General features: G+C 34.8%; 2 protein-coding genes across 2 annotated transcripts in view; one reads left to right on the top strand and one right to left on the bottom strand.

The window, feature by feature from the left end:
* Positions 1 to 383: 383 nt before the first annotated feature.
* LOC106073455 (ubiquitin-conjugating enzyme E2 T-like) lies at positions 384 to 6422 on the bottom strand. Its single transcript, XM_056045409.1, has 6 exons — positions 6115 to 6422; positions 4892 to 4961; positions 4587 to 4692; positions 3694 to 3792; positions 2242 to 2337; positions 384 to 1093 (listed from the first exon to the last, which is right to left on the bottom strand). The coding sequence occupies exons 1-6, from the start codon at positions 6230 to 6232 to the stop codon at positions 821 to 823; spliced, it is 762 nt and encodes a 253-aa protein (XP_055901384.1). The 5' UTR covers positions 6233 to 6422; the 3' UTR covers positions 384 to 820.
* Positions 6423 to 9410: 2988 nt separating this feature from the next.
* The window catches only part of LOC106053220 (MAM and LDL-receptor class A domain-containing protein 1-like), a 107682-nt gene continuing 103456 nt past the window's right edge, over positions 9411 to 13636 (top strand). The window contains exon 1 of the mRNA XM_056043065.1: positions 9411 to 9600. The gene's annotated coding sequence lies outside the window, so the exon portion shown is untranslated. The remainder of the gene's footprint in view (positions 9601 to 13636) is intronic.

Here is a 13636-nt window from a genome sequence, read left to right as displayed (position 1 = left end):
AAATATATGGAATGTAGTTAAAATGAAAAACTTTTTTGTTAATGTTGTTAATAATTAGATTTCTGGATGTTCCATTAAAAATCTGAAGGAGAAAAAAAAAACATTTTTGTTAGAGAAATAACAAAATTTCCAGATCTTTTGCTAGGAAAAAAGATTGGAGGAATTTTGTTTGAAAATGTCCAATTTCTGGTCTCTGAAAATGTTAAAAATTCTTGTGTAACATTAACATGGAGGATGTAAAAGTTAAATAAATAATTCTAATAGTGTCAAATGATGTGAGTGACAAGTGATTACAAAGAAATATGTAGCTTGACCTACTGAATGAATCAACATAACACAACATGGGTGCAGGATTTTCTAGAGAAATAACACTAACACTACTATAGAATAATAAATACTTGTATTATCTTAAAGGCAATAACATTCCATCAATAATTAATAAATAAGATGATGTTTAAAAGATTCAAATACATAAAATTCAACATGACAGTCGAACAGAACAATGATGGCTCTCTAACATATTTGCTGACTTTTAGATCAGCTTCTTCATAATATTCCTTACATGGTATACGAATGAAAACCAAAAAAAAAAAACAAATCTACATTATTGTCCAACACATAGGTCAGACAAGACATCAAATTATATACAGCTAGCAAAAGAAAAAATAATTTCATGGTGACCTGAACAGCTTATAAATTGTATTTCAGTATCACTCAAGTCCTATTGGTGTAGACTACATATTTGCAAGTCTATTTGGAAATAGTGCGACCAATGAAATTAAACTATTTGCTAGTCAACTTCAAGGTTATATACAAAAGATCAGTGTAATCTCAATTTCCTTTTTTTTCTTTCTGGACAGTTACCTGCGGGCCAGTTTTCCTGGTTGCCTTGTACTTCTTTTGTGGCAGTATTGTTGTCAGTGCCAACTGGACCTTGGGGTGGTTGGGTGCTTTCTAGCACGCCAGTCTTGTCGCTGGATGAATTGCAGACCTCCTTGCTACTAAGTTTGAGTTTAAGAGTTGGTCGAGTTTCACTTCCTGAGGCATCTCTAAGTGCATTACTCTCTCTCATCTCTAATGGTTGTTTCACATTCTAGTGAATACAAGAACAAGTTTACGTCAGTTTTTTTGTTACAAAACTGATTCTGTCATGACGTCACAAATCAGGAAGGGTGACCCCAAGAAAATTTCAAAATGGCGACCTATTGATATCAACAATAGTTAAAATCTTAAAAACTTTTAAAAAATGTGTCTCTGTCAATAATAATTTGTGATGGTACAACTTTTGAGTGTAGGTTTATGAGCCTATAAGCTACTATTAGACTACCGGAAGAACCTGATCGGGTGTGGGCAGTATAATATCTACTATTACCCAATTACTTGGTACTGACTTCTATAAGAACTTCTTACATAACTACTAACTTCTAGCTTGACTGCTCTACTCTTAACTTCTGTTGACTTCTCTAAATTTCTCTTGCAAGCTCACAAAATCTATCAGTGAAAGAGGGGCCCTTCTTCTTCTAGCCAGCTTTTTGCTGCTGAGCTGTGAGCGCTTTTGCAGACTGTGCCAAGGAAAAATAGTGTGCTGTTCTCTTCACTTGTTCAGCACTGAGAGGGGCCTTAACTCTTTCTCTCCGTAATTATTTACCACATTCTGGTGGAATCAACGATGGTATCGTTAGTTAAGAGAGAAAGAGTTAAAGAACTGCCAGTTCAATTTAGTTGAAATGTTGACCACAAAGTTTGTAATAACCCTACAGGTTACTTAATGAGAAATTCTTTGCATATAAGCTCAAATTGTTTGTATAGTAAAACAAAGATTTAACCATAGTTACTTGTTACTAAAAGAAAATTTAGCGAGCTTATGAGGACTGCCTAACAGAGAATGTGCTATGAAAATCAACTAAGGCATAGTGGAAAGCAGCTGATGGCATCTGAAAGACAGCCGGAGAGCTCTCCTGAAAGTCCTGGGACACACATTTGAGGCCAAAGTAAAGGCCTTGTCAAAGACAGGCATAGATGACAAAAAGAAAATGTAAGTAGACCCCCTGGCAGATAACAGCTTTGTTTGCATCAGATGTGGCAAAATATGCTCATCAATGACAATGCTTTATTAGGTAAAGAAAACTAGTTTTAAATGCTTCAATAGTTTTTGTCAAAGCTATTCGCTTAGGAAAAGAAAAAAGAAAAGCAAAGCATACATACAAAATTGGTTTCAGAAGAGTTTATTGTACTACTTACTTTATGTTGAGAGTCACTTTCAGTCACAGCATACAGGCGAGTCCATTCCTTAGCTTTTGCTGCATATGTCTTGTAGTCATATTTGAATTCTTGCCACTGGGGAAAACATTTTTTTTTAAATGAAAAATTTTAATTTTAAAAGATGAAAAAAAAATTAAATTATATTATTAAGACATAATGGTTTCCATTCTTCAGATCTGTCTGGCCTATACTGATTTTCAATATATGAGTAGAAATTCACATAAAATGAAATTCCTTTGATGATAATTCATAATTTTTTTCTCTACTTCATAATAAAGCGAACTACCAGGCCTGTGAAAATAAACTACACAGACTGTAAAAAAAAAAAAGATCCAGGTTTAACAAAAAAACACAGAGATAAGATTTTAAAATTAACTTTGCTTTCCAATTTTTAAAAAAATCTACAAACATTCATGTTATGGTAGATTTGTAATTGCTTTTATAAAAGGGATTGTTTCCACTTTTTTTTGCAAATAAAATAAGGCTCTTACTCATTTTGTAAAACTATTAACTAGAAATTTTTATAACTTATCCAAGATTCACATAAAAATGTATAAAATGCAAGCTAATTAAATAAAAAAACAACAACACTTGAATACATTTGCATAAAAAATTAGACCTTTATATGTCTTCATAAAAAAAATCTTCAAATAATTTCTCTAGTTCAATTAGCTCATTGAAATTTTAATTTTCTCTCTAAAAATCTTTAAAAAGATTAGTTTAAGCGTAATTGAGGTATCTGGTTTTGATTAGTACAAAATCAAGAAGTATTTCTTTTTTAATTCTTTTTGTTTAGTGCATTTTTCATGCTAATAAGTGCTCACTGCATTATGTTCCAATGTGGACATGCAAGAGAGAGGAGGGGGTGATTGGGAGAATGTTTCTGGGCTGCTTATTGTGCTCAGCAAAATATACACAATTTAAGGATGGCTGCCTGGTTGTGCGTTTTGCATGCTGGACTGTCGTTCAGACTTATTGATGGTCCCAGGTTCAAATCCTGCCCGCTCCCATCCTCCGCCATTCTGCGGGAGGTTGGGACTAGGAAATAAATTATCTTAAACCTTCTCGAAGGAACATCCGAAACATGGAAAACATTTTACAATTTATTTTTTTTCTTGAAAGAAATTCTACAAAAAAACTTATTCATGGAATTGAATAGCAATATAATTAGACTTACAACTAAAGATTTATAAACCTGCTTTCTAATATAAACAGACGTTACTTCAAAAAAAAAAAGATGATTACGTCCTACGCATCATGCATTCAGTCATGCATATTAACCAATGACTTAAATTCTGCCAAGTCACTGGTTTTCCTGGCTAGCTCAGGCAACCCATTCCATGCTCTAATAGCACTAGGGAAGAAGGAGTATTTGTACTAATTTATCCTAGCATATGGGATGAGGAATGTGCTTTTCCTATCGTTACTTACAATGTCTGTCATTAAAGGATCCTCTGAGCCAGGTTCGCCCATTAAAACTCGAATCATCATCAAGACAGTGGAAATATTTAGGAATGGTCGCCATGTTCCCTAAAAGGAAAAAAAAAAAAAAATTAAATAAGAAACTTTATCAAACTCTCTTTTCTGGAGTTGAGGATAATCTTGATATCACACAGCTTTTTAAATAACATATATGCATACTTTTCTTTTGAAACAAAAGGCTATATTTCGGAAAAGTGGAAGATGATCATATGTTGAACATGATGAAGATTATAGGGAAAACATATTTAAAAAAAAATAGCCATTTTCTTTTTTTGAGTTAACACAGCCTGATCTTCTATTTGGTATGTATGCACATAAAATAGGCATGATGCATATGTAACATGGTATATGATGCCTATGTAACATGTGTATGGAGTTAACACAATGTGTAACACAAACTGATCTTCTATTTGGTATGTATGCACATAAAATAGGCATGATGCCTATGTAACATGGTATATGATGCATAAGTAACATGGTATATGATGCATAAGTAACATGGTATATGATGCCTATGTAACATGGTATATGATGCATAAAAGTAACATGGTATATGATGCATAAGTAACATGGTATATGATGCCTATGTAACATGTGTATGCACTGAAGGAGGCAGGAGACTATACATTTCGCCTGCTTTTGTTTTTGTGAAAAGAATGAATTGAAATATGTGTAAAATAAAAAAGGAACTTCCTTGTTTTAAATTCAGTAGGGCCTACATTTATATAATATAATTACTTCACCAATGACAGCAATCTATTTTTTTTTTCATGATAACAAGAGCTAATAGATCTTTTTTTTTTTTAAATTCTGAAACACTTTGTTAGTCTTTAGGCACATACCTTGGGAGGAATCTTCAACGTATCCATACAAATTCTTCCATCAGGATCTATGTTTGGGTGGTAAATTGGAGTAATGAAACGAATCCTTGGAGGTTCAAAGGGGTATCTAAAAACAAAAGAAAAGTTAAATTAGCTTTTGAACAATTCTATTATGATGGTTTTTTTAAAGTACTGCTAATAAATAAGCAATGATGTTACAATGCTAGATCAAATATTACATCTTCAGATCTAATTCTAAAGATCAGAAATTGATTTTTAAGGTCTGATGTACAAAAGAGTTAAAACTGGAAATAAATTTGCCTCACCTGTCAGGTATTTGAATCTCCAACTTAAAGGTGCCACCTTCATATGGAGTGCCAGATGCACCTGTTATTTCTGCACACGCAAAAAATGACAATAATTAGTACATTAAATATAGTCTTAAAATCTGTAAAAATGAAGATTCAGGGTTTATTTTTTATTTAAATGAAAGCCACCGCAGGCTAATGAAATTTTTTTTCAGGTGAGTAAAATTGTTAAGTTACTTGAAATACTTGTAACTTACTATTTTTTCTGTTACAGCATCAGTAGATTTATATTTTGGCCCATGAATTGTAGTATCACTTATTTCCCTCCCAACCCCCTTTTCTCTTGAATAATTATAATGCCTTAAATTTAAAATAATAATTAGTCTCAATCTGATCTATAAATTAAAGACTCTCTACATAGATCTATCTATAATCTATATAAAAATGATGACATATTAAATTATATTTTTGGAATCTAGACAAGATCTATTATAGATATTTAAATTAAAGATGTTTCTTCAAAAGAGAATTATTTATTATTTAAATTTAAGTCTAAGATTTTTATCAATCATCTGCATCCCATTCTGAGATTCTCAGATTATCACGATTCTAGCATTTAGAATCTCAAACTCAATCTAGTAAGTTTAGTAATCTAGATGAAGTAGATGAGTAGATTAGTAGATCCTTTGCCTTTGACTTTGGGGCTTTGGTAGCTAGACTGCTAGACCTAGATTTATAAATGAATCATATGTAGATCTATATAATAGAATCTAGTCTAGATCTATTCTAGACTAGAATTAAATAGAAATGTAAACTCACTAAAAGTAAAGTGTCTAAAGTCCTCTAAAGTCAAGAGATGTTAGCTACATTAAGTAATATGATTAGCTACAACAAATATTGAAATCTACATTCTACAGGCCACTACAGACTATATCACTATACTTATACATAATCATAATACACTAATTTGACTAATACTACTAATAGTAATACAGCACTGATATTATTACTATTACAATTGATGATTCACAATGATTGAGTTTTTCAATGATTTATTGATAATTGATTGATTGAACATTGTCGGTTGTGAATAGTCACTTAAATAAATATAACTTATAGATTATACTATAAATTATAGATCTAGATCTATACTCTAGATCTAGTGAAATCTAGATCTAGATCTAGTAAATTCTAGTATCTAGATCTAGAATCTAGTCACAGTGACAATCTTGGTTACTTACGCGCTGAAAGGTTATCAAGTCTCTCGTCGTTCAAAGCAGAGCAATATATTTCTGAAGATGGCAAACTTAAAAACATTTCAAGCTCCTTTTTAATTCGACTTTTATTTATATTGTTCATTGCTTCTATATCTAGATTAGTCAGTTATTTTAGAGAATATCAAGATCTAGACTATAACAGTATTTACAGAGATTCAAAGAATCCGCGAAATTCTAGACACAAACCGGATGTTTACAGATCTAGACCTATGTGGAATAGTGTCTATTTTATAGGTTAGTGTTCCCTGACAACTTGATAACTTACAAACCAAAGACTGTTACAAACATATCTAAATCTAGACATAACTATGGTTACAAAGTACAACAAAGACCTATATATTATAGAGACTCGATATCTAGATAAGATTGTCCTATTAAATTTAGATCTATAAATGCTAACATTGAAAAGGAACGCGAAGTTGTTTTTTTCCTAAGGACGAAAATAATGACACTGAAGACAGCAGGCGCTGAAGACGAAAAGAGCATGTAAATTTAGACGACCGTCAGACGACGACTTTTTCTGCTCTAGATGCGGACAAATATCAGGTCCACTTTGCATAGTCGTGTACTGCACTCATCTGTAATCCTCGGAATCAAAGAACATTGCCATTATTATAATTGAAATTATAATTAAATTGCGTGAATTGTTTCATCTGCTAAGTAGAACCTTTCTTTTCTTTTTTTTTTTGTTTTTGTTCGCGAAAGACGTAAAGAAGATCGATTCTAAGGTTCTTATGAAGAAAATATTCCGTTGTGTCTTCACCAACGCGATTTTAGAATCTACACTCTTAGTCCTGAACTGCCTTATAATTTATCCGAAGTTTAACATGATCAGGCCGTGACCTCGAAGGTGTCGATCAGGTTCACTAGACGTCTTGCTGGACACAATGATGAACCTATATTAGAATCTATAGGCTTACAATTTACAATGGTCAAGCCCATTTCAAGTCTTTCATTCTTCAATATCGACTTATCCCGCAATTATAATAGACTTTTCGTATTTTGATTAAAAGTAAAAATGATGCAAATAAGCTTTCTATATTGATAGAACGACTGGATCATGCAAAATAGAAAATGTATCTAATCTAGAAATTAAGATATTTATAAATAGATAAATGAAAAAAAAAAAAAGAAATCTAAAATGAAAAACAAAATATCTTTAGTTTAAAAAAAAAACACATGAATAGGTCTTTATTTTAATTTTCAGATAATTCTTTAGCTTATAAAAAAGAATCATAATTAAATACAGTAATAAGCATTATAGTAACAAATTGTTTTATTTAGTTATCTTATAAGTTACAGAAGTTACTTTAAAGAGAAGATGATTGATTATTTTCGTCTAACTAGTCTACAATGAGATTAAATAAGTTGCAGAAACATTTTGTATAGCCTACTTAGTGGGTTGATGCGGTCATGGCCATTTTCTTGTAGGTCTATGCTTAGGGAATTGAGATGCTATAGAAGGATAATATAGGTATCAACAACAAAGACCGCATCACAAATGCGATTCGAAACAGGAAAACCCCAATGGCAACTGGGCCCCAAGATGACCAGCTGACCAATGTAAAAAACAAATCGCAAACTAAAACAACACAAAGTTCTCAGGGCTCGCAAAAACCTAGGCTTCCTTTAGGGAACAAAATCAGGGAAAAGAATGTGAGGCAGACAGAGAAAGCATAGGAATAAAGAATATACTAAATGGACGGGCCTGTCAATGAAAAGAGATTCTATTCAAGGCAAAAGACAGGAATGAAGAAACACGGTCGACAGGTGTGGCGCCCCAACAGTTCCACAGACTAAGGGATAGGTGAAGATGATCAATCTTTTATTCCATCTTTCATACAACAGGATGGCTGCCTGGTCGTGCGCTATGTGTGCTGGACTGTTGTTCGGTTGTCTCGATGGTCACGGGTTCATACCCTTCCCGCTGCCACATGCCCGTCGTCCTGCGGGAGGTTTGAACTAGGAAGTAGATTATCTTCACCTCTGGAGGAAAATCCGAAAGTAAAACATTTTACAACACAATATGAAACATCTTCCGTACCGGTATCAACAATTTAACAAGCATAATAAAGTTATGGCACAGCAAGCAAAGTTGTATTTAAAAAGACCTGCACACTTTTAAGAAAATTACAAAATTATTCAGATTACTGGTGAATAGAAACATTTTTCCCCGAGAGACGACTAATTAGAATGTCACACCTTAAAATGGCATTTCACACTTTGAGGCAAAGAATGCCAAGGCAGAGTATAGCACTGTATACAATCAAGACTCGCCTGTACACCCATGGTAGGCTACACCGAATTCTGGCAAATAGTGTGCACATTTGTACACTGTAGGAAATAGAAAGCGTATTTCTTACTTCAAATGAAATCGTCAGAATTCTATCCTACCATGCATTAGGCATTCTATACAATGACGAATTTAGTGTATATATATATATATATATATATATATATATATATAAATATCGGGGTGGGGGTGGCACGGTGGGTGAGTGGTTAAGCGTTTGGATTCCGAACTTGGGGGGTCCTGGAACTGGGTTTGAATCTCGGTGAAGACTAGAATTTTGAATTTCGGGATCCCTATAGGGTGCCTCTGGGTACCTGACATTAGTTGAGGATAAGTAAAGGCAGTTGGTCGTTGTTGGCCACATGACACCCTCGTTAAACGTGCGCCACAGAAAGGATGATCTTTACATCATTTGCCCTATAGATCGCAAGGTCTGAAATGTACCAATAATTTTGAGAAATAACAAAACTGTTAGCATAAATGTTATAAAACTATACACTATAATCACTTACATTTCCTTAAATACTTTTCCCATTTGCTTTTTTGTATTAAGCCTATCCCTAATAATAGTTTTAAAAATGAAAGTATTTATCATGAAAAGAAAACAACTTGCAAGTCACAAAATATCATTAAAACTGATTTTCAATAACCCTTCTACTTTTTGAGATCTAAACTTTGACAGACAAACGTACGGACAGACAGACAGCACAAAAAAAAATATGTATATAACACAAAAGGCTAATTATAAATAAAAATTAAAAACCCTTAGTCGTTTTAAGCTATACACGGTTCGGAACATACGAATAATCTTAAGTATTTCAATAAACCCGGCTCCTACATAAATATTATATAGGTGCTAATAATTCAATATAATTAAAGTTTTTGTAATGCTGAACTAGTGTCCCATGTAGTATCAGCAGGAGCACAAAATGTGATTAACTAGATTGTTTTTTGTTTGCGTGTAGGTGGGTGTTCGCTATACAAGGTCTTGAATCAGGTCACAATCTTAACTGATACGATATCTAGATGAAATGCTCGGATGCATCTGTGTTAACTTTTACTATTATTTTTTTTGTAATACTTTTCCTATTTAATATTTTTTGTTTCGTGCATTAGTCTAAAATAAACATTTCTGATATAGGAAGTTTTTAATCAAGGTAATACATTTTGGTTTTGTTTTTGGGTTTTGTATTGACTGGTCTCTGCTCTACCTCCGTCTCTCTCTCTCTCTCTCTCTCTCTCTCTCTCGCATGCACTCACTTTCCTAATCATTCAGCTATTCGCATAATTAATGACATAATTATTATGTTAGTCTAAATAAATACGATTTTTTTGGGGTTTAGAAAATTGAAATATAATTTTATGAGTCCGAATAGGTGAGCATATTCAATTGGCACAAAAAATTTTGAATAATATAAGATTATTTAATTTGCTAGATAAATAAAAAAGAAATGATTGTTGTTAAAATGGTACAGTAGGCTATACATTAGTTTACTATTTACGTGATCGAAAGAAACGTCTGCAAGAAAAACAAAACAAAACAATGTATTCATCCTGCCCTCCAGGTAGCCTATTAAGTAAAATCACTCAATTCTGAGACAATTCAGCACAGAATTTAAAAAAAATATATAAACGGGCAAATGGGCCTGTGGCATTCGATCGCAGATAAAGTTAAAAGTTTGCACACTTATTCATTGTACCTGAAAGGACATTCTCTCTCTCTCTCTCCCTCCGTCTTTCTCCATTCGTCCCTGTCTTTTGCCTTGTTTAAAACCTCTATCAATGGCAGGCCCGTCCATTCTTTTATGTTATCCTCCCATCGCTTTCTCTGTCTGCCTCTTCTTCTTTTTCTGGTACTGTTCCCTGAAGGAAGGTCTTTGCGAGCCCCTTGGATCATGTAATATGGCCATATATTTTAAGCTTGCGTTTCTTTACAATAGTTAGCAGGTCATCATGGGGTCCGATCGCTGCAGTAACCCTGTCTCTAATCTCTTGGTTTGTGATGCGGTCTTTGAAAGTGATGCCTAGGATACTTCTGTAGCATCTCAATTCCATTGCTAGGATCCTCCTCTCTAGCTCTGCAGTCAGCGTCCAAGACTCGCAAGCATATAAAAAATGTGGCCTTGACCAGGGAGCGCATCAGTCTGATTTTGTTGCCGAGGGCCAAGCCCTGTCTTTCCAAATGATTTTCAGTTTTGAAAGGGCTGCTGTGGACTGTGCAATTACATAAACTCTGTCGCCATATTTGACTATTCTGTTTTAAAACGTCATGGGACGTTAGAGTGAAAACGATTAATCCTCGCTCCTTTTTATAATTTCTGCTAATGATTGCGTTTGACAATAAAGAATAGGGAATAAAGAATATATTTATAGCGTATATGATATATAAATTATATTAGTGACATATTTTCTAAAACATTTTCTAATTTCTTAACTAAAATACAAAAAGAAAAAGTATTGGTTTGTCCGATGGGTGGAGAGCGATTGCTTGTATCGCCCCTCCCACCTGGTACAACCCTTTTTCCTAATGATACAATTTGAGATTAGAGTGTGGTGCGACATTTTATACAAATGGGTTCAAATATCAACATGTAGCTTATGTTATATAAATATTCAACTAATTTTGTTCTCAAACCATGATTTTTCCATAAAAATATCACCGGCCCCCACCACTCAGAGGGCTAGAGCGGGAAGGGCAGTAGATGCAATAGCCCCCCACCCACCCCACCGAATCGGCCAAGATACCAGAAGGGGAGCGACATAATATAAAAATTATATAGTAATTCAACTAATTTTGTTTTCTATTATTTAACCATAAAAGTAGGACCGCTCCCCCCACACTCAAAGGTTTAGGTGGGAAGGGCAGTATATGTATTCGCCCCCCCCCCCCACCTCACCCAATCAGCCAACAGGGGAACGACATAATATAAAGACCAGTTAAAATACCAATATCAAGTTTTAATCAATAGAAATTTAATTGATTCTGTTAACAAACTGTTATTTCTACAAATAAATTGGACCGCTCCGGGCGCCCCCCCCCTCGAAAGTTTATGGTTTGGGGGGGGGGTGTCGGATTGATGCCATCGCTCTCTCCCCACCCCATTATTTGGCCAACGTACCAAAAGGGGGGCGAAATAGTTAAAAAAATAGGTTGAAATGTAAATAATTCGAATATATTATTAACATAAGTAATAAATTCGTATACAAATTTTGTGATTTCTTTACCCCGTCGAAGTGGTGGGGGTCGGCCGACTGGGGGTGGGAGCGATCGCCCCTCCAGCCCCCCCCCCCCCCCCCGGATCCGCCAGTGGTCTTATTGGGAGAAAATCATTTAAGTTTTCCAGTTTTGTGGAATCAGGCGATTTTGTAGCGAGTACTTCAAGACGTGCACATAGCTTGATCAGCCTATAGCAGCGATGCCCAAAATACGGCCCGCGGGCCAGATCCGGCCCTCGACGTTGTTCCATCCGGCCCGCAAAAATGTTGGCACAAAGAGTAGGCATCTCCCACCCCCCTTTTAAAAAAAAAAGATTGACTTATTTATCTTTACCTACGTTAGGGCCCTAAATTTTTCTTTAATTGATTGGTACCATGACCTTTAACATTTGTGTGTTTATGAGATGAGAATCTACCAGAAAAAGAAAACGGATCTCAACTTTCTTTTGTGGAGCATGACCATAAGCCAACATATTTGATTTGTAAAGAAAGTGTGGCTATTAAAAAAACAACAACAACATATAAACGTCAGTATGATAGAAACATGACGACATTCTTGGTTTGAGCCGCGAATAAAAGATTGTTAAACTACGCCTACAGTTTGGAGGATCGATAGGAATATTTATGAAAAAGCGACAAGAAAATGAGTCGGTGGTAAAGCTTGCTACAATGTTGCTCTTATTTAAAGTACAGAAATTAAGCCATTTTCTTGCGCTTGAAAAAAAAAAAAAAAAAAGCTTCAGATATCCAATTCCATAACGTAAGTATTGTTTCTAGATCCATGGGTTTCTAATCAAATAGTTTCATATTCAGGTACATTTGATTTAATTTTTTTTTTTACCTTTTCGTTCACGAGTGTCAGAAATTAAAATGGCCCGCAGGTCGAATTAGGTTGGGCATCACTGGCCTATAGATATATATTGTTACAAATGAACAGTGATAGGTAGAGGTCAACGTGTGACCCCGGCGAGATGACACAGCAGCGAGTGTTCTCTGGAATCTACATGTATAAACAAAGACAGGATGTGACGTTTCCTCACGTGTTGTCCCAGAAGATACTAGCAGTGTTTGTGCAACTTTGGAGGATCGATTAGGGACTCTATGTAAGCCAGAGAGTTAATGTGAAAGTCAGTCGTAGGAAGTCGTAGGTACAGTCGTCGTTACTGTTGTCTACTGTGCGAGACAGTAGAAGAGAGATGTGTACGACTCGATGTAAGTTAACTAGGGTAGAGTTAACTGGAGTGGACTACTGTCGTTAAAGTTTATACAGCGAACTACAGTGGACTTGAGCCGTTACAGTCGATACAATCGATGTAAGACGTGTGCGGCTCTAGTGGAAGAGAAATGTGTACGACTCGATGCAAGTAACTAGGCTAGAGTTAATTGGAGTGGACTACTGTCGTTAAGGAAGTCTATACAGCGAACTACAGTTTACTTGAGCCGTTACAGTCGATACAGTCGATGTAAGACGTGTACGGCTCTGATTCGGCAGACTTGAGTACGACTTGGTTAAGCTTTGGGAGACCTGGAGCGACACTGGGAAGTGTGTCGGTGGTCTGTTCAGTGGAATACGGCTCGATGCAAGTTGACAAGAGATGAATTGCAACGAAGTGAAGAAATGAATTGCAACGAAGTATAGCTAACTGTTAACTGACAGATATTGTACAGTCTTCTACGCTACATGTTACAGTGACGAAATGTTAGAGTTAATAGTCAATAAAGTTATATGAAGCTGAAAGTTTAGTCGTCAAGTTCTTTGCAGTGTTTTTATTTGTGTGCCTACTAGTACATTTAGCCAGAAGATAGAAATATGTAACAATATATATATATATATAGTTATCAGATAATGAAAGTATTAACATCTAGGCCTACTAAATGTTATCACCCAATGCTTATTCCGACTCTCCCTTGTCAGTAGATTTGGATATTTTTAGTGCGACTTTTCTTTTAATACCAGATGACTCAAATGCGAACTGC

This window comes from Biomphalaria glabrata, chromosome 10 (assembly GCF_947242115.1).
Source record: "Biomphalaria glabrata chromosome 10, xgBioGlab47.1, whole genome shotgun sequence".
Classification (NCBI taxonomy): domain Eukaryota; kingdom Metazoa; phylum Mollusca; class Gastropoda; family Planorbidae; genus Biomphalaria; species Biomphalaria glabrata.
Note: the sequence above shows the minus strand (reverse complement) of the source record. Positions and strands in the feature narration are given on the sequence as shown.

What these genes read in the sequence shown, in the direction of transcription:
- LOC106073455 (XM_056045409.1), bottom strand. Translation starts at nt 6,232, where the DNA reads ATGAACAATATAAATAAAAGTCGAATTAAAAAGGAGCTTGAAATGTTT. An exon ending in ACTTGATAACCTTTCAGCGC is followed by an intron (nt 4,962 to 6,114) that starts GTAAGTAACCAA and finishes TTGCGTGTGCAG; the next exon opens with AAATAACAGGTGCATCTGGC. An exon ending in GAGATTCAAATACCTGACAG is followed by an intron (nt 4,693 to 4,891) that starts GTGAGGCAAATT and finishes TTTTGTTTTTAG; the next exon opens with ATACCCCTTTGAACCTCCAA.